General features: G+C 40.7%; 1 protein-coding gene and 1 non-coding gene across 2 annotated transcripts in view; one reads left to right on the top strand and one right to left on the bottom strand.

The window, feature by feature from the left end:
• Positions 1 to 294: 294 nt before the first annotated feature.
• The window catches only part of TPST1 (tyrosylprotein sulfotransferase 1), a 116,844-nt gene continuing 95,335 nt past the window's right edge, over positions 295 to 21,803 (bottom strand). Inside the window, exons 4-6 of the mRNA XM_060032189.1 lie at positions 7,046 to 7,096; positions 3,335 to 3,381; positions 295 to 857 (exon numbers count right to left, since the gene is read on the bottom strand). Of these exons, the coding sequence (XP_059888172.1) occupies positions 3,364 to 3,381; positions 7,046 to 7,096 (69 nt within the window). The 3' untranslated portion in view covers positions 295 to 857; positions 3,335 to 3,363. The remainder of the gene's footprint in view (positions 858 to 3,334; positions 3,382 to 7,045; positions 7,097 to 21,803) is intronic.
• LOC132439099 (small nucleolar RNA SNORA70) lies at positions 13,003 to 13,133 on the top strand. Its single transcript, XR_009522324.1, has one exon. It is a non-coding gene; the product is annotated as a small nucleolar RNA SNORA70 (small nucleolar RNA).

Genomic DNA, 21,803 nt, shown 5'->3' with positions numbered 1-21,803 from the left:
TGAATAAGGCAGGCAGGAAGGGGATCAGGGAAAGTCTTTCTGAGGAATTAGAATTTATGGAGACCAGAGAATTGAGAAGGAAAGAGAAGAACAGGATTCTGAGACAAAAGGATGGTAGCAGGTCTCTCTGAAATAAATTATAGCAAAAACTTCACTAAGAAATTATGATATATAGAGGGGAATATCTAAAATACAGCAACTGAAGAAACTGGTTTATCAGATCATTATCTGATAGGTCTTATTGCTTCTCAGAAATCACAGTAATGAAAACATGTAAACTACCAGTGCTTCACATTTAAAGCTTTTATTTTGAAAAATAAAATACAAAAGTCATCAAGTTGTAAATGTATGTGGTAATTCCTCAACTTCTCAGAAACAATACAATGAATTATTTAAATAATTAAGATATTTAATATTATCCACATCAATACATTTAAACAGGTACAAGTGTTCTACAAAACATTAGAACATGTACAGACAACCTATTCCAAGATGAAATTACCCAATTTTGCTTACAGAATCCCATCTTTAAACCCTCCCCTTGAAAACAAAGTTTGGAATCTGGTAAGAAAAGATGAGGACCAGAGCAGTTTTAAGAGAAAGCACACATCCTCTCTGGGCTCCTTCTCCACAGGCCCGTGCACGTAATCAAGAGCACTGTACTCGGGAAGAAGCAGGTCACTCAGGAGGGTCCGAATGTGTGCTGACATCCCACCCTCTCAGTGGGAAGAACTGGCAAATGAGAAAGAGATGCGGGCCATGGTACCTATGCTCCACTGATCTCAGCAGGGGACAGCCAGTTCTAGAAACAGCCAGTCCTAGAAACTTCTCTGCTGCTGAAAAGGCAGCAGTCTTCCCTAGGGCAAACAAACAGAATGTGTTACAGGTATGCAGTCAGTTTGTTCTCCCCTGCATGACACCGCCTCCTTTCCAGCTGTGGGCCTGGCACAAGCCAGGTAGACAGGTAGGGGGATGGACCATTATGAGAACAGCTACCTCAGGACTATGAGAGAGGCACACTCTCCCTCAGTCTGGGATGCTTTTAGATGCCTGCCAGTAGCTTCGATGTGCAACACAAAAGGATGGCAGCCAAAGCAAGGGCTGTTCCTGCCCATTTCTAAATGACTGCAACTGTCATCTGCAATTGAAGCTACTGCAGGGGCACTGACAGGGACGTCAAATGTCCAGGGGTCGAACATGCTGGCTCAGTATGAAAAAGTGGATACTGAGATTCTTTATAGGAAGCTTTAGGAAACACAGTGACTGTCGTTCATATGCCAAAGGGATCCAAAAGACAAGAGAAAGACTATGATTTGTCTTGAGATGCTTTGATGTCTTCCTAGCTTCTCCCGAGTCCTTCTCTCATTGCACGTGGGCACCTACAAGCCTCGATAAGCAAACAAGGATGAAATGCTGCTGTGGAGGCCACTCAAGGCTGGAGTCCACTGACACTGCATTCTGTCTTGTAAAACAGCTGGTCAGTAATGAATCCCTGTATGCATGTTTCCAGGAGGGAATTTATCTATACTTTTTTTTTTTTCGGTACATGGGCCTCTCACTGCTGTGGCCTCTCGCGTCGCGGAGCACAGGCTCCGGATGCGCAGGCCCAGCAGCCATGGCCCACGTGCCCAGTCGCTCTGTGGCATGCGGGATCCTCCCGGACCGGGGCATGAACCCATGTCCCCTGCATCGGCAGGCGGACTCTCAACCACTGCGCCACCAGGGAAGCCCTATCTATACTTTTGAAAGTATTTTTGAATAAACAAAATTATCCAAGGCCTGATAACGGCTGTTATACCTGTATGCCCATCGAGTTGAAGTCTACATTTAGCATTTGCTTCTTAGCAAAAAAGGCAATCATAATTCCTAAAACCTATGAATATTAACTCACTGCCATCCGTGATTTTGACATGGCACAGCAGCATTCATGTGTTTTTTCTATCTATAATCTATTAGCACATAATCTATTAGCACACAGCAAGTCATAAAAACCTCTTATTCAAATCAAATTATTCAATCTCAATTTTCTCAACAGTAGAAGAGGAATAATATCACCTACTTGCCAGAGTGGTTTGAAACTTGAATGAAATCATTCATATATGTATGTATATGAATAATATATATATTTATTTTAGATATAATATAGTATATCCTATATCATATATACTATATATATATATATGATGCTTGGTATTTTACACCTGGTATGGAGTACACACTCAATACATGGTTATTATAAAAAATAAAAATAAAACAGCAAACAAAACTGTAAGAAAAAAACAGATTTTATTTTTTACTTTTTTATAATATGTTTTATTTTTATTTATTTTAGTATTTTATTTTATTTTACTTTATTTAATTTTTTTCCCCACACTGCACGGCTGTGGAACCTTACTTCCTCGACCAGGGATCAAACCCTGCCCCCTGTAGTGGAAGCACGGAGCCCTAACCCCTTGGCTGCTAGGGAATTCCCAGGAAAAATCATATTTTAAAGAAAGCTTTTCAAGTTCCAAATGATCTAAGGCATAACCAAAATATTCAGAGCAAAACAGAATCTTAAGAAAGTGTGGGATAGGGGTGTGAGGTCTGAGCAGCCATGTCAGGAGGTCTAGGTTCAGAAACCAGCTTTGCCACTAATTGGCTGGTATCCCTGGACATGCACCTGATGATTACTCAGATAGAAAGGGCTGATAAGTCCTGCTCCACACTGTAGCCTTTAACTACAATGAGACAACATAGGTTACAAACATTAAGACAGCATAATGCATTAACATCAGCAAGGTTGAAAAACCAACCAGGCAACTCCCGAAAATATGAGCGCAAAAGCATCTGCACATCCAGCATACAGAGGAAGCAGTACAGGGTGGTGAAAGAATCCCCGGCTGGACGTCAGGAGACGGTGCTCTTTAGCCTTGAGTTTTTCCGACCTATGATGTGAACTTGACAAATCCTCTTTCTAGGATCAGTTTCCTTATCAGTAAACAGGGGGTTGAGGTTGATGGCCTTCAGGTTTCTTTCAGCTAAAATATTTTATCATTTTAAACCCCTCCTCATACTGAAAATAATAACTAACACTGTTTGAGTGCTTACTATGTGCCAGGCTTCTGGCAGACATTATCATGGTTAATTCTACCACTCTCTTATTAACATGGTCCTCATTTTACAGATGCAGAAACTAAGACACAGAGAAGTTAAGTAACTTGCTCAATGCCACACAGAGCCGAGATTCCAAAGCAGGTGAACTGACCCCAGGGCTGTGCCCTCCACCTGCTGCGCTGCCTCCCGAGAGCCTAAGCAGTGAAACCCAAAGACCCAGCAATGTCCCCAACCTCACCTCAAGTATGCAAGAGGTTCCTGGCTCTGTTACTCCACTTGCTCAGTCTGTGGAAGGAAGCAAAAGATGTTTTAACGTTGGTTAGCATGAGAAGTGACTGCTCTTGTCAAAATATCAGGTGTAGCTTGCAGGCTGTGATCAGAGACTTTCTAATGAATTCCGTCTGCTACTGTTGTATAATAAAGAAGATGACTGGCCTTTGGCTCTCGTTCCTGGTAGGGAGACTCTAAATCCTTGGAATTTTCCAGGTAACAGGAGTGTCTTTGTTATTCATGAGCCCCTTAGATCATACCTGAGTTTCTGCTAAGAGATGAGATGACTCAGGATGAGGGCTGGTCACCAGGAAGACCAACCTGTGATTTGAGGGTTGGGGCTCTGAGCCAGCCCAGCTTCTGGGAAGGGGACTATGACTGGGGATTGAGTTCAATTCCATGCGAATGAGTCAATCAATCATGCCTATGTACTTAGACTTCAGTAAAGACTCTGGATGCCGAAGTTCAGTGGAGCGCCCTGGTTGGTGATCATGCTGATGTGCTCTGAGGGAGAAGTACACTGATTCCACAGGGAATGGGCACAGAAACTCTGAGTCTGAGACTCTCCCAGACCTTGTCCTATGTGTCTCTTCATTTGGTTGGTCTTGAATTGTTTCCTTTATAACAAAACTATATATATATTTTTTGGCCACACCGTGTGGCTTGCGGGATCTTAGTTCCCCCACCAGTGATCGAATCCGGGCCCCCGGCAGTGGAAGTGCAGAGTCCTAACCACTGGACGCCAGGGAATTCCCAAGACTATAATCTTAAGTATAGCACTTTCCTGAGTTTTGTCAGAATTCTAGCTAAATGTAATCCTGAGAGTTCTGTGGGCTTCAGTTTTCTCATGTATTAGACGTTAAATAAAAGCCTTTTATAGGCTTTTTTCTAGCATGTGTGTGATACATTAAATGAAACTAACCAGAACGGGGCTTGAAGTGCCTATGTTAAGTCTTTTGCCCAATTTTTTATTACCTTTTCCTTATTTATTTGTAGGAATTCTCTATACTGATGAATCTTTTGTTTCAAAAATTTCCCCCCCAAGCAGCCGCATGGCACAGGGATATTGGCTCGGTGCTTTGTGACAGCCTGGAGGGGTGGGATAGGGAGGGTGGGAGGGAGGGAGACACAAGAGGGAAGACATATGGGAACATATGTTTATGTATGACTGATTCACTTTGTTATAAAGCAGACACTAACACACCATTGTAAAGCAATTATACCCCAATAAAGATGTTAAAAAAAAAAAATTTCCCCCCCTTAAGGTGTCCTTTTTTACTGTCTTTATGATGCTTTCTAATAAGTAAATGTTCTCAATTTTAATGTAGTCCAAATTATCCATTTTAAAATTAATGATCCATAAAAAGAAACAAAATTGAGTTATTTGTAGTGAGGTGGTTGGACCTAGAGTCTGTCATACAGAGTGAAGTAAGTCAGAAAGAGAAAAACAAATACCGTATGCTAACACATATATATGGAATCTAAAAAAAAAAAAGGTTATGAAGAACCTAGGGGCAGGACAGGAATAATGATGCAGATGTAGAGAATGGACTTGAGGACATGGGGAGGGGGAAGGGTAAGCTGGGACGAAGTAAGAGAGTGGCATGGACTAATATATACACTACCAAATGTAAAACAGATAGCTAGTGGGAAGCAGCCACATAACACAGGGAGATCAGCTCGGTGCTTTGTGACCACTTAGAGGGGTGGGATAGGGAGGGTGGAGACGCAAGAGGGAGGAGAAATGGGGATATATGTATATGTATAGCTGATTCACTTTGTTATAAAGCAGAAACTAACACACCATTGTAAAGCAATTATACTCCAATAAAGATGTTTAAATAAATTAATTAATTAAATTAAATTAATGATCAGTATTTTTTATAACTCACTTAAGAAATCCCTCTCTTTTAAGGTCATGAAGATATTCTCCTTTATTGCCTCCTAGAAACTTTATTATTTTGCCTTTCACAGTTAGGCCTATAACCTACCTGGAAATGATTTTTATGTATGCTGCGAAGCAGGGGTGTCCCTTTAGTTTTAGTCTCAAATTCCCTTTCTTGACTCCTTCAGAATTACTATGCAAAACAGCCTTTGGATTTGACATTTCTTCAAGACTCTCCCTCTTGGATTATTCTCTGGCTCCAGTTACCATAGCCTGTGAGTGAGTGACAACTTGTTCACGAATCCATCCAGGTTTCTGGCACATCTTGCCCAGCCAAGGCTCAGGGCCCCTGTGCCCCTTTGTCTGCAAAAGTTGATCAGAGTCTTTTGGATAGATAAGGAGTTCCTCTGAGAAGATCTTTTTTTTTCCTCTGACTCTTGAGGCCTTATTTCAATTTCTCACACATAAAAGTAATTCAGTAGACATTTTTTAAATGAATGAATGGATGGATTAAAATTAAATATATGTTAATAAGCATATACCATGAAAGTAGTTTAAAATAGTCAAGTAATATGTATCAGTTATTGATGGTTGTTATGAGACAAGGATCTGAGAAGACAGAGCCTTCAATCCTGGTGTGAGACACAGCTGCTCTTACAGAGAAGCCCATGTACTCTAGGCTTGCTTTAGGCAACACGACTTCACACAATCTGTGAGGTTCCCCTCAACAACCCAGATCTGGAACACTTTTAGAAACTGAGTTCAGTGCTGGGTCTTCATTTCCTATTAACAAGCTAATCACTGATAGCAGCAGCCTGGAGGCAACATGTATTATCACCATGCTGGACAGGGAAGTCTTCTGCTGGACTCAGGCTGTAGTCATTGATTTCTTCCCACTACTACATAGGAATGGCAGGTGATGCGCTCATGCAGGACACTCTGGGCTACTCTAGGCCTGTCGGCCATAACGTCACCTATTTCTCTTCAACTCAAGAAACAGTATTGGAATCCAAGTAAGTGACAGTGTGACATTACAAGGAGAACTCTGGATCTGTTTTAATTAATTTTTTAAAAAGTAAAAGTTATAAACTTCAAACTCATACCATCCATTCCCAACTTGGGGGACTTAGCAGTTGAGGGTCAATGGCTGTGTGTATAATGTATTCACAAGTCTTCTAGGCTCCAAATGAGAAAAATGAAAAGGCCATGGATGTATATGTAATAAGAACAAAGGGTGGCTATACATTTTTATTTCAAGTTAGGTATCAGAAGCCTGGAGCAGATTCACCAAGGCAGGCTCCTTATATGTGGAATACTGTGTGGCTTGTGGGCGACCTCAAACAATCAGATTTTAGTTATCAATAAAGTATTTCCCTACTCTTGGAAGACACGGAGCCCTCTGAAATTCAAACTGTGTTAAACTGTTAAATTTAACAAGTCTGTTTAACACAGATTGTTAAAACCAACAATTACCAGAAGCCAGTCTGTCTTTCTTTTTTCTGTTTTTTAACATCTTTATTGGAGTATAATTGCTTTACAATGGTGTGTTAGCTTCTGTTTTATAACAAAGTGAATCAGCTATACATATACATATATCCCCACATCTCCTCCCTCTGGCGTCTCCCTCCCACCCTCCCTATCCCACCCCTCTAGGTGGTCACAAAGCACCGAGCTGATATCCCAGCAGAAGCCAGTCTTTCTACCACCAGCACATAGATTTATCTCTTTGAAAAGATTACTTCAATGCAAGAGCCCATCTTATTGTATATCAAGAGGAGGAAGCAGACACAGTACCTGAGGTTTTCCTTTAAGAAATTCAGGTAGCTGAAATTCTCCTTTATAGACCTGGAAAAACAAAGCCAAGTATGAGTTTAAGGAAACAGGTACTGTCATCATCACTTTGGGATGCTTGCAAGGACTGATAGTGGATGGGTTCACTGCTTCATTTTTGGCAAGTTTTAGAACGGGAAGGAAGCCCGTCAGTGCAGAAGCAGCCTGAGTTGAGGACTGAGTGAAATCCCTGTTCACTCTGACCCCACTTGCTCTACTTTTGCCTGGGTGCTCCCAACTTGTGGGCTGGCTGGGAGAGGGCGTAGAGTCTCTGAAGAAGAAAGAAAAGCATCCTAACATTCCAAGTTCCAATCATTTTAGCTGAGAGAGAAAGCAAGCCCAAGCCTTCTCTCTCCAGCAACCAACACAGAATTCACATAATTTAGGAATAGGCTCCTCCTGATTTCCTTCTGACATCTCCAACCCTACAACTCTGGATTTAATTCAGCTTTACTTTTCTTAATGTACCCAATATTCCCATAATAATTTGAATATTAGGTGGTTCTTAAAATGATATATACTTTTAACCTTGTAAAATCTTATAATTAAAAACTTACTCTTTTCAACATATAAAAGTATGTTTCTAATAGCAGCAATAATTAGGCAATAGTTTTTTAAAAGGTGTATAAGATGCTTACATAGAAAACTATAAAATATTATTGAGAGAAATTAAAGACCAAATAAAGAGAGAGACATACCACTTTCAGGGATTGTAACATTCAACATAGTAAAGCTGTCCATTCTCCTCAAAGGATTTCCAATAAAAATTCTAGCATGCTTTTTTGGGGTAGGGGTAGGGGTAGGGGTAGGGATAGGGGTAGGAATAATTTCAAGCTGATTGTAGAAGTTTTATGGAAATGCATAGGGCCAAGAATAATCAAGGTAATCTTAAAAAGAACAAAGTGGAAGGACTTATTCTATCATAATAGAATATTATACACCTATACATACAAAAAACATAGCTATAATCAAGACGGTAAGGTTTTGGCATGAGGATAGACAAATATATTAATGAAACAAAATGAAGAGTCCAGAAACAGACCCCCATTTAGAGATAACTGGTTTATGACAAAGGTGGCACTGCAGAGCAGTACAGTTAGAACGAATAAATAAATGTGTTTATCTATATAATGATATGCCATACTGCAATTTTAAAAATGAACTACTACTAAACCAACAATGTAGATGAATCCCAACACATAATGATGAGGAGAAACAAGCCAGATCTCCAAAAATAATATACTATTGACACATGTCTCCATTTAAAACTTTTAAAGCTCAAAAATAGGCAAAGCAACTCTGATGTTAGAAATCGGGATACTGTTTACTCTGGGGAGGAGCAGGGTGGTGGTGATTGGCAGGGGGATGAGAGAGGCTTCCAGCGTGCTGGTAGTTTTCTGTCTTGATATGGGTAGCGATTATAAAGATGTGTTCATTTTGTGATCATTTATTGAGCTATGACTTGGATACTTTTCTCTATGTATGTTACACTTCAATAACAAAACAAGCCAGTAGCTTAGGAATTTACTACTCTCGCTCTGTCTTGCTCTCTCTTTCACACACACATACACACACACTTTAAGTGCAAAGATGTTTGTTTCAACACTGTCAACAACAGAAAAAAACTGGGAACTATTCATGTCAATCAAGAGTGAAGAAAGTCTCCATCAGCTACAGTTTGTTAACTGCTGGACTCGAGAAACTACAGGAAGAAACTATGGATTGTCATTGGGAAGAGAGCCACTGGGTAGCCCCTCAGAGCACAAAGAAATCCTCTAAATGGTGACTACTGAAGCCTACAGACCTAAAGGATTTTTACTTGGTCATAAGATGACTGATCCACTTCTAAAAGTAGCAGTATTCCTTCTGAGATTGAGAGAATGAATGTACTGTTTTCCTGTCTCTTTCTCTGCAATTTCTAAAACCTGGTCTATTCTTTAGGGTCTCTGCTACAGTTCTAGGAAGGCTAAATTAAAGCAGAGAGAAGAGGCTTATGCATAAGATATTTCTTTAGATATGCATCACACTGGAAGCTGAGGTGAGTGCAGGATAACAACAATGCAGCTGCTAGGAGTGCCTCGAAACCTTCATACCCTCAAAGAGTCCCAGGTCACTGGAGGGTTGGCCTAACTGCTCCCTGAAGAAGCTGCATGTCAGAATCCTGTTTGCTTTACCCCAGCACCACAGTCCAGAGAGTGTTCCAGCTTTCTTCATTTCCCCCCAGTTTTACTGAGATATAATTGACATATAACACTGTATTACTGTTCCAGCTTTCTGATGTAGGAAGTGTGTGTGTATCATGTTAACACTGACTTCCACTGTGCCTGTCTCTACTATCTGTGGGACAAGCAGACACTATATCCAAAGCAGGGGCTCAAGCCATTAGAATAGGTTTTTTGTTTTTGCTTTTTACCAGATTCTCAAGTGTCTTTCCTTCTCTCTCTATTCAGGGAACTGAGTCCCAACCCCCATCCTCCAAGTCTCTAAGCATAAGCTGCTCAGGCCTAGGGTCCTGTGCCTTGGCTCCTTTACCGAACCAGAACAAGTTTGTTTGCCCCAGTGCCTCTTCCAGTGTTAGTGGGTTTGGTCCCTAAGAAACTTTTCTTATATTCCTCACATCCTCTCAGAAACCAACTCTCCTCTCTCTTAGCTAGCCTCTTCTGCTAGAATTCAAGCAGAAGGTTCAACGCAAGCCCACGGGGTCATACAGCTAGTTAGTGGCAGAGTGAGGCTCAGAAGGCCCTGGCTCAGCACTCTCCCATTATACCACGCTCTTTGCATTTTACTACTATTAGCAAATCCAACTGTTAAATTTTCCCTTCTCTTTTTGGTTTGTTGTAAGGCATGACAGAATATACGAGTGGGAACATTAAATATTATAAGTGTCTTCCAGAAATCAACATTTCCAGAGAGGTAAGGCTTATATGAAAGGGGGGAAAAACCAAAACCTTAAATATGTGATGTTACAAATGTAATTTAAAAAAGGTGGGGGGGGAGTTCAGGATAAGACATCAGACAAAAGGCTCAATCAAAAAATAAGTGGGAAGCCGTCTCCTCTCATTATCCTTTAGGGAAAAAATGCTTCAAAAGTTAGGAACTACAGTACTGACAAAAAGAACACTTTCTACTGACAAAGCAGTTCCTATTTAGTGCAGGAAACCAAGCACGGCAAAGTTAGGAGTGGAATTTCCTCTGGCTAAAGGAACAGTGTTTCTGGACATACTAATCTCTGGTACTAATGAACTGAGGATTTTGCTAGACAGAAATGAGCTAGGCAGTCAGAATCCAAATGCTCGTACAGAGCCCTCCCACCTCAAGCACTGAAGAACAACAAGGAAACAAAAGTAGGCTTCTGATTTAGAGGGTGCATTGGCAATAAAAATAATACGAACAGCAGCTAAACTTTGTTATCTTCTCTGCATCAGGTTAGTGTTGAGCATGCGTTTCACATTTATCACCTTATCGAATCCCACAGTCTCCTGAGGGAGGTATTATTCTCTTTTTACAGATGAAGCAACTGAGGCACAGAGAAATTAATTTTTCCAGTGTAGTGAAATGGGAGGCTACTAAGTACCATGATGGGGCTTAGATTTTAAAAGGGTCATCCTAATTGCTCTGTTTAGACTGTAAAGGGCCAAGGACAGAAGTGCGGAGGCAACAGCAGTAATCCAGACAAGACAGGATGACAAGGAGGCAGCGGTGGAGGTGGTGAGAAGTGGTACGTTTGTGGATTTTCTTTTCCTAATCATGTCTAGATTTCCTAACAGACTGGATGTGGAATGTGAGAGAGCAAAGGGGAGTCAAGGATGACTCCAAGGCTTTTGGCCTAAGCAACTACCAACTGGAAATATGAAGTTGCCATCAACTCAGTTGGGCAAGGTCCTGGATATAGCAGCTTTTCAGGCGTTCAATTTCAGAAATGTTAAGCTTCAGATGTCTATTACACAATAAATGAAAATGTCAAGTAGCCAGTTAGATATACAAATCTAGGGTTCATGGAAGAGGTCTGGGCTGGGATCTATAAATTTGAGAATCATCAACTTATAGATGGTATTTAAAACTTGATACCTGATACCTGGGTTATCCAAGTGCTCAGGGTAGAGAGAGAAGAGCAGAGGACTTAAGACTGAGATATGGGGGCATTCTAACATTAAGAGGTCAGAGAGAAAAGGAAGAATCAGCAAAGAAGACTGAGAAGAGGTCACCAATGACACAGAAGGAAAAATGTAAAAAGTGGTGTCTAGAAGCCAGGTGAAGCAAACGTATCAAGGAGGGAGTAATCAACTGTATCAAAAGAGGCTGGGAGACAAGATGATAACTGACCATTGGCTAAGCAGTGTGAAGGTCACTGTGACTTGACAAGAGCAAATTAAGTAGAATGGTAGTTGTGAAATTCTGAATGGAGTGAATGTAAGAAAAAATAGAGGGAGTGGAACTGGAGACAGGAGTACAGAAAACGAGCTTTTAAGTAAAGGGAAGCAAAGAAATGGAATGGCAGTGGCAGGGCACCTGGCATAAGTGTAGGGTGTGTGTGTGTGTGTGTGTGTGTGTGTGTGTGTGTGTGTGTGTGTGTGTGTGTGTGTGTGTGTGTGTGTGTGTTAAGATAGAAGAATTAAAGGCATATTTGTTTGTTGATGGGAAAGATTCTGCTGGAATGCAAAATGTGATGATATAGGAAACAGGGAGATGGGCTTGGGTACACAGGGGAGGAAACGCCTTTGGACAGGAACACGTTCAGACGTTCACTTCTGTTACACAGACTTTCTATTATGACAGATGAGGATATTAGGTTGTAATACTTCCCTTCCTCTAGTCTCTCAAAAATTATACAATAATTTTTGTTTAAAGCCACATTCTGTAAGTTTTCATTATTATGACAATATAAATATCACAGTTACATTTTCTTACACAATTTGTGCTGTTTTAGCTAGAGTTAATAATTGCCTCATATACTTTTTAAATAATAGACTTTATTTGTAGAGCAGATTTAGGTTTACAGAAAAAGTGAGTTGAAAGCAGAGTCCCCATATACTTCCTCTCCGTCTCCTACAGTTTTCCCCAATTATTAACATCCTGCGTTACTGTGGTACATTTGTTACAATTAACAAACCAGCACAGATACACTGTTATTAACTGAAGTTTTAGTTTGCACTAGGGTTCACTCTCTGTGTTGTACTTTCTATGGGTTTTGACACATGTATCCATCATTACACTAGCACACAGAATAGTTCCACTAGCATAAAAGTGCCCTGTGCTCCATCTATTTAGCCCTCCCTACCTTCTCCCAATCTTTTTACTATCTCCATAGAGTTGGAATCATACAGTATGCAGCCTTTTGATTGGCTTCTTTCACTTAGTAATATGCACTTAAGGTTCCTCTATGTCTTTTTGCAACTTGATAACTCACTTCTTTTAATCACTGAATAATGTTCCATTGCCTGGATATTTATTTACCCATTCACCTACTGAAGGACATCTTGGTGGCTTACAAATTACAAGTTGTAGCAATTATGAACAAAGCTGCTGTAAACATCTGTGTACAGGTTTTGTGTGAACATAAGTTTTCAACTCATTTGGGTAAATACCAAGGAATGTGATGGCTGGATTACAAGGTAAGTGTATGTTTAATTTTATAAGGAACTGCCAAGCTGTCTTCCAAGTGGCTGCACCATTTTGCATTCCCACCAGCAATGTATGAGGTTTCTGTTACTCCACATCCTCACAATGATATGGTGGTGTCAGTGTTTTGAATTTTGGCCATTCTACTAGGTGCGTAGCGGTATCTCATTGCTTTAATTTGGATTTTCCTAATGACATACAATGTTGAGCACCTTTTCATATGCTTAGCTGCCATTGGTATATTTTCCTTCAGCAAGGTGTGTCTATTCAGATCTTTTGCCCATTTTCCCCATTTTCCCTTTCTTTCTTTTTCTTCAATTGAGGCATATCCCCATGGGGGCCCGGTGCACAATGGCTGCAAACAGCAGCCTCCTCAGTAGTGTATGCAGCCCTTTGCCTGTACGGGTTGCCCTAAGGGACCTTGGAGACAGCCCTTTCCAGTGGACATTAAAAACTGGCATGCTGTCCCCACTCTAGGCTCCAGACGGGTATGCGCGGTGCCTTTGGAAAGCCCCAGGGCACAGTGGCCAGGGTCCACATAGGCTAAGTCATAATGTCCATCCGCACCAAGATGCAGAACAAGGAGCATGTGCTTGAGGCCCTCTGCAGGGCCAAGTTCAAGTTCCCTGGCTGCCAGAAGATCCACATCTCCAAGTGGGGATTCACTAAGTTTAATGCAGATGAACTTGAAAACATGGTGCCAGAAAAGCAGCTCATCCTAGAAGGCTGTGGAGTCAAATACATCCCTAATCGTGGCCCCTGGACGAATGGCGTGCCCTGCCCACATGACAGCCTTGGCGCTGTCCCCTCCTTACTCATGCCCATCAATAAACCTACTTTCCTATCCAAAAAAAAAAAAATTGAGGTACAGTTGATTTACAATATTACATAAGTTTCAGGTGTACAACATAGTGATTCACAATTTTTAAAAATTATACTCCATTTATAGTTATTATAAAATGTTGGTTATATTCCCTGTGGTGTACAATGTATCTTTGTAACTTATTTTACAATAGTAGTTTGTACCTTTTAATCCCTTACCTCTATCTTGACCCGCCCCCCTTCCCTCTCCCCACTGGTAAGCACTAGTTTGTTTTCCATTTCTGTGAGTCTGTTTCTTTTCGTTATATTCTCTAGCTTGCTTTATTTTTTTTGGTTCCACGTATAAGTGATAATATACAGTATTTGTCTTTTTGCATGTCTGAAAATGTCTTTATCTTATCCTAACACCTGTCTGAAACTTCATCTGGTTATATAATTCTAGAATATAGTAATTTTCTCTCTGAAATTATGGCATTGCTCCATTGTCTTCTATTTTCCCATGTTTCTGCTGACAAGGCTGATATCATTCTAATTCCTGGTCCTTTGTATGTGACCTTTGTTTTCACTCTGCACTATTTAAGAATTTTCTCTTTATCTCTGGTGGTTCTATAATTTTATGATAAGGTGCCTTGATGAGGCTCATTTTCTTCACTCATCGGTACTGGAGATGCATGTCCTTCTGTTCTTGGGAATATCCTTAAATTATTACTTTGATAATTTCCCACTCATCATTTTCTCTATTTTTCTTGGACTCCGATTAGTCAAATGTTAGACCACTTGAATTAAGCCTCTAATTTTTTTTCCTCTCCAAGTCATCTCTTTGTCTTTTTGTTCTATGTTGTTTTTTTTTAAATAAATTTATTTATTTATTTATGGCTGCATTGGGTCTTCGTTGCTGTGTGTGGGTTTTCTCTGGTTGTGTCGAGCAGGGGCTACTCTTTGTTGCGGTGCGCAGGCTTTTCATTGCAGTGGCTTCTCTTGTTGCGGAGCACGGGCTCTAGGTGCGCAGGCTTCAGGAGTTGCAGCAGGCGGGCTCAGTAGTTGTGGCTCGCGGGCTCTAGAGCACAGGCTCAGTTGTAGTGCATGGGCTTAGCTGCTCCGCGGCATCTGGGATCTTCCCGGAATAGGGCTTGAACCCGTGTCCCCTGCATTGGCAGGCGGATTCTTAACCACTGCGCCACCAGGGAAGTCCCTGTTCTACTTTTAAAGAACGTTAATTATAGTTCATTTACGTTTCTTTTGCTCTTTACATGTTGTTTCTTCTGAGGTTCTTTTTTATCTTTCTTTTAGTCTCTTTCATGTTAGAGAAGTTCTACAAACGTCCAGTGAGTCTTGGCTATGAAGCAGAGTTCCATTTATGAGGGTTGAGTCTAACTGCAGGTATACTTCCTCAGCCAGCTTTTATTTGGTCAGGGCTCTCCATGTATCATGTTTGTAGGCTTTTTTTGGGGGTAGTTAAGAACGTAGAGAAAGCACCACAATCTCTTACCTTGGTACCAGCATTCTTCAGCTGGGTAGAGGTAGAGAATTGAGGCATCATCTAATGATAATTTATTTTTTCAGAAAGCAGACTTTCACTTAACGCTCTGGTTTTCAATTTGGAGCCCTAACTCTATTCCTAATGTCCCTATTTTCCCTCTAAGAGAATGTACTTCTTCTACAAGGGGAGGGGAAGGGTGGTGATCTGGAAGTCTAACTGCTCTATACAGACTTTTGATCTCTCTCTTTTTAGTATCAGACCTCATCCCCCTCCCCTAATACCTGATGTTTCCAAATCCCTGAACTTTTGTAGGGTTCAGGGTGAACTGGCTTGTTTCTTGTTCCTCTGCTTGCTTGCATCCCCCTCTTTTCAGGCATATAAATTCAGCTATCTTCCACTCTGCTAAGTCATTTACTATTCCTACAACAGCTTTCCATCTTCATATATTACGTTTTAGTGGTGACAAATGGGTTTGGGGTCTCTAGTTTGGTGGTCTCTGCAAAGCTGGAGATAGAAAAGGAGAAGAAGAGATGCTAAAATTAAAGGACCCAATAGTACTTAGTTTTAAAGAAACATGTGGTGAGGGTGTACTCATAGTATGTATGTTCTCTGAGGTCCATGTGAGCAACGTGTGGCTGAAAGCTTTGCAGAAGCTGGAAACCACTATTTATAAGACTGCTAAGTAAAGGAACACATTATTACTGGAAAAGGAATTCTATGTTATGCAGAGAAAAAAGATAAGAAGGAGAGATGTGTACTTCCCAAAAACTTGAGCTGTATTGTTAACTATGTGCAAGACACTGGAGCTGAGGGAAAAGGACTAAGGGTTTTTTTTTTAACCACTCCCTTACAAGCTCTAACATTTTGCGATTCTGAAAGAAGTTTCTCAAAGCCTGAATACCACAAGGAATCCTTTCTCAGTTCCACCCTTGCCCCCTCGAGCAGGCCTCCTGGTCTGTGTCTAGCAATTTATAAAGATTACCACACTGCTCTTGATCTTCTCACAGAGCAAAACACTAAACAAGGTCTAAAAGAAATGCATATAAAAATGTGAGGGCTTCCCTGGTGGCGCAGTGGTTGAGAGTCCGCCTGCTGATGCAGGGGACACGGGTTCGTGCCCTGGTCCAGGAGGATCCCACATGCCACAGAGCGGCTGGGGCCGTGAGCCATGGCCGCTGAGCCTGCGCGTCCGGAGCCTGTGCTCCACAACAGGAGAGGCCACAGCGGTGAGAGGCCCGTGTACCGGAAAAAAAAAAAAGTGAGCTCCGCATATTTAACCCTGCCTTATAGCTTTTACTTGTGACGGTGATAGCACGCTTCCAGTTGAGAGGCTTTGGCTGGTGACGTATACCATTTCAAAAGAAATAACTTAAATAGAAAAGTAAATTGTATTTGTTGTTTTGGGTTTATAGACTAAAGTCAGATTCAAATTTCTGGAGTGAGGTATAATTAACTCTGTTATAAGCGAAGCCTTCAATCGTGGAACTACCTAGGCTACAGAGCTAGAGAAGGGAGGAGAATTTATCTAAGCTGCCTGTGAAGTTAGCTTAGTTACTGGCTGAAGCAGTTCAGTAACTTCAGTTACTGGCTGAAGCAAGCAATGCATCATTCTTTTTTTTTTTTTTTTTTTGGTACACTGGCCTCTCACTGTTGTGGCCTCTCCCGTTGCAGAGCACAGGCTCCGGACGCGCAGGCTGGACCGGGGCACGAACCCGTGTCCCCTGCATTGGCAGGCAGACTCTCAACCACTGCGCCACCAGGGAAGCCCTGCATCATTCTTGTTACTTGTCCTCAGGCCACTTGCAGACTGCAGATCCAGTTAACACACTTGCAGACTGCAGATACAGTCCTCCATTAGGTCCCTTTTCCTTTACACGGTTTTAACCATCGTAAGTTATCTGGTCTCAACCTGTAGCAATCAGATACAGCAAACAGGAAGGCAATGGGCAAGTACTGATAACTGAGAAGTGACAAATGAAACAAAGGAAGACACAGAAATTATAAAAGGCAGACAGGAAGCCTTTTTTAAGAAAGGGACCAACAGTTCTATATCCTATATAAAGAGAAGATGGGCATTTTTCTCTTTATAACACATAATTTCCTTTGGATGAAATGAAAATTTTAATTATGATCAAGTATTTATTTAAGAAGGTAAAGAAATATGTCATCAAAATGCAGAGGAATTCTACACCAAAATATTAAGGTTTGGTCTTAAATGGGACAAATCTCTCCAGAAACCTGACTTTCTAGAATGACGGGTTCCCCAAGGGTTTCAGACAGTCAAGCTTCTACAATTTACAGGAGAAAGTGTCAGACATGTTATGAGGCCTAATTCTGAATCTGGCTTGATCTTACGGAGAATATTAAACTTTTTCTAAATTATTTTCATGCTAAAAGTGTTTGTGGCCACACTCCCTGAGACTGAGCCCCCATGATCCCTGCTTCTGGTATTCATGACATGTGTAATCCCCTTCCTTTAAGTGTGAGCTGGATCTAGTGACTTGCTTCTAACAACTAGAATATGGCAAAAGTGACGCGATGTTATTTCTGAGATTAGGTCACAAAAGTGTTTCTTCTGTCTTGGGTACTCTTTCTTGCTTATTTGATTGGAAGGAAGCCAGCTGCATGCTGTGAACTGCCTTATAGAGGCCCAAGTGGCAAAAGAACTGATATGCCCAGCCAATGGCCAGCAAGGACCTGAGGCCTGCCCACACTCACAGGAGGGAGTTTGGAAAGGGATCCTCTCCCAATTGAACCTTGAGATGACTGCAGTCCTAGCTCACGGTTTGACCACACCCTCATGAAAGACCTTGACCCAAGGTATCTAGATAAACTGCACCTGGATTCCTAATCTACAGAAACTGTGAGATAATAATTTGTTGTTTTAAGCTAATTACCCTAAATTATAGGGTAATTTGCTATGGCTAAGTAAATAACTAATACAGATTTTGGTGTCATAAGCAGGGTGATAACGTAACAAACACCTAAAACGTGGCAGAAGTTTTGGAACTGGACAGGAGGAGGTAGCTAGAGGGACTTTAAGGGGAGCAGCAGTAAAAGTCTAAATGGACATGAATTGACAGTAGATTTTAGACTTTGAGGAGGCCACCTGTGCAGGTTTTAAGGAATGTAGGGACACCTGATTAGACACTAGAGGCAGGGGGGTCTTATAACACAGTAACAGAAAGTTTACCAACCCTGTCACCTGTAGTTATACAGAAAGTAGAAAATGAACCAAACAAACTGGATGGTCCAGCTAAGGAAACTTCCAAGCAAAGTACTGAAGCAGCGAAGGAAACTTCCAAGCAAAGTACTGAAGGTATCACTAGGTTTCTTCTTGATAATTATAATAAAGTATGCAAGAGAAGAGAGATATTGAGGGAAACATTGTTTAAAAAAAAAAAAGGAGCCATGAGTTGCTGGTTTTGAAATGGGTTTGAAAATTCTTAGCCTCGCCATCTTCAATGCTAGAAGCGTAGCGCTGTCACATTTCTTTCACTGATTTTGCTTCCAATGTCATATCACCTTCTCTGCCTTTTAACTCTCCTGCCTCCCTCTTATAAGGACCCTTGTGATTACACTGGGCCCACCCAGGTAATACAGGATAATCTCTTCATTTAAGATTCCTTACTTACATCTACAAAGTCCCTTTTGCCATATAAGGTAATGAACGTGTTTACAGATTCCAGGGATTAGGACATGGAAATCTTTAGAGGACCATTATTCAGGTTATAATCAATAGCTAAATAATTACGATACTTGGAATTCCCATTTATAAATAGGAACACAGGGTTGAATAAAATGCTATAGAAATGAAATAGTTCTTACACATAAACAAGAAGCCCGTACATGTATCTTTAAATTTTAAAACAATGACTTATGTAGGAAATGCTCTTATTCTTAGAGATGTGTGCTGAAGGAGCATAATATCTGCAACTTTCAAATAATTCAACAGCAAAAAAAAAAAACAAAACAAAGAAATCATGTGTGTATACAGGTACATAGAGAGATGAAGCAAATATGGCAAAATTTTAACTAATGAATCTGTTACAGGTATATAGATGTTTTCTAAATTTTTCTGTAAGTATGAAAAAGTTGGGAAAAAATCAGAGAGATCAAAACAATTTTCAACAGAACAAACATATTAGCCTTAGAAAGCTCATTAGATTATAAGAAATATATAATTTGTGAAGGGGCTGAAATTGAGGATTAAACTCAGGGGTTGGCATCCTACTCTGCAAAAGGCCAGAGAGTAAATATTTTATGCTTTGTGGGCTACAGTCACTTTCCCAACTATTCAACTCGGCTTGTGTAGCGTGAAAGCAGACATAGACAATATGTAAATAAATAAGTGTAGTGTGTTCTACAAAAATTTTATTTATAAAACAAGTGGCAGGCCAAATTTGGCCTGTAGGCTGTGAAGTGCCAATTGCTGATTTAACTCAAAACATTCTTTCAAAATAAGAGAATTTTAAACAATCTCCAGAAATACATACTAATGACCACACTATGTGCACTGCAGACTTTAAGGTGTTGCTTTTGCTCGTTGTTTTCTTCGAAGTGTATGTGTGTACATATAAATTGTTTTGCTCAAGTGTAGGTACATATACACATATGTGTACACACACACACACACACACACACACACACACACTTTCTCTCTCTCTCTCTCTCTCTCTAGCTCGCTCGCTCGCTTGCTCGCTCTCGCTCTTGCTCTCCAAGGGTTAAAAGATTAGTCTCATAACCCCTGGTTGTGAATTCAAATTTCACTGTAAGCTCAGACCTAATTTATTCCTCCTTTCTGTAAACTCACTGTAAACTCTATAATATAGTTAATCCTTCCTCTCTCCCTCCCTCCTTCTCTTCCCTCCCTCCCTCTCTCCCTTCCTTCCCTCCCTTCCCTCTTCCTTCTTGCCATCCTCTTTCCAAGTGTGCTCAAGTGCACAGAATTGGATTATTCATAATCCTCAGTTCATGACAAATTTTCATTATTGGTCCATGCTTGGCCTGCTGTTATTTGTTATGCAATTCATTATTTTTATTAATAGACAAAGCATTCCCCCTTGAGAAACAATGACTTGATAGTTTCACATGCAGAGAAAACACAACTCCAGCCAGATATGATAATGTAGGAAGGAATCTAGATTTTGAAATTTACATCTTTAATCCCATTGGGCTCTTGTGGCCCACTAGAGACTCATTATCTCTAAAACACAAATATGAAACAGCTGATAACATGTATGTTTACACATTCTCATTTGTCTTAAAATATTTTGGCAGCTTTGCAAGTCTCAGACTGGGCTCCTGAAGCATTCAATAATCTTGTGCTAGAAACAACAGAGAAATGTTATTAATACTATACTCCCTATATCAAGAAGAAAAAATATTAATCAGCTCAGAAGCATGATCTGCTCCTCCAATAATGTTTTTTAAAAAAAGTGTATTGACTTTTGGGTGAAGTTGGACATGATGGATTGGAATGTAAATTGAATTGTGAACATGTAACTATAGGAACCTCTACAGAAAGGAGTATAAATATAGCAATTATAGCATTAGGACTTTGATTTCCTGGGGAGAAAAGTTGAGCATGCAGAATGATTAAGAAATCACATCATTTTACTATGGGACACTTATCAGGCAAGAATGCTAAGTCATTTCTATTCAAAGGTAAATGTAATGAACATAGTTTGCAGAAACAATGAAGGATAGTTCATACATACAAGTACAGTCAATAATAATTTCATCAATTTCCTTCACTGGGGTGCTTTTTCCTTCTTTTCTCAAACTAGGGAACTTTTAGTTATCCTTTAAACATGAGAATCCAGTAGTGCCATTTCTGTGTCCACATGGCATCCCAAATACCCTACTTTTATGGCAGTTATCACGTTGAATTATAGTTAATTACAGATCTATTTTCAGCATACTTCTTAAGGAGAAGGATAAACCCTTAATCATCTGTATATCCTGGATCCAGGGATGAATAGATAAAAAAGAAATATAAAAAAAAGAAATAGGGCTTCCCTGGTGGCGCAGTGGTTGAGAGTCCGCCTGCCGATGCAGGGGACGTGGGTTCGCGCCCCGGTCTGGGAAGATCCCACATGCCGCGGAGCAGCTGGGCCCGTGAGCCATGGCCGCTGAGCCTGTGTGTCCGGAGCCTGTGCTCCGCAACCGGAGAGGCCACAACAGTGAGAGGCCCGTGTACAGCAAAAAAAAAAAAAAAAAAAAAAAAAGAAAGAAATGAAGAGATCCTTTCATAGTGGTCTCCATTTTTACAGATGATGGACTGAGAACAGTTTCTGAGGCCAACTTACAGTATACATTGAGCAGAGAAGCAGAAGAAGCAACTCCATCTGGCCCTCCCTGATTTGAACCTGCTGACCCTTCAGGGCTACAGATACATTACCTTATAGAATACTGTTATTCATTCTATTCAGTTCTACTGTTGGAAATAAAAGGATTCAAGAATTTTAAATTATTTTTTGATTAGAAATTACATAGCTTTTTGAAAAAGTGTTCCCTTTTGCTTAATTGCACTTTGAAATGTTCATGAAGGAACCAATTGGTGCCAAGTAGCCAAAAAAAAAAAAAGCATGCTGCAGATACAAGTGCTTTGCCTTATTTTCTTTTTTAAAAATCGGGGGCTTCCCTGGTAGTGTAGTGGTTAAGAATCCGCCTGCCAATGCAGGGGACATGGGTTCGAGCCCTCGTCCGGGAATATCCATGCCGCAGAGCAACTAAGCCCGTGCGCCACAACTACTGAGGCTGCATGCCACAACTACTGAAGCCTGCGCACCTAGAGCC

The sequence above is a fragment of the Delphinus delphis genome, chromosome 15 (assembly GCF_949987515.2).
Source record: "Delphinus delphis chromosome 15, mDelDel1.2, whole genome shotgun sequence".
NCBI lineage: Eukaryota > Metazoa > Chordata > Mammalia > Artiodactyla > Delphinidae > Delphinus > Delphinus delphis.
Note: the sequence above shows the minus strand (reverse complement) of the source record. Positions and strands in the feature narration are given on the sequence as shown.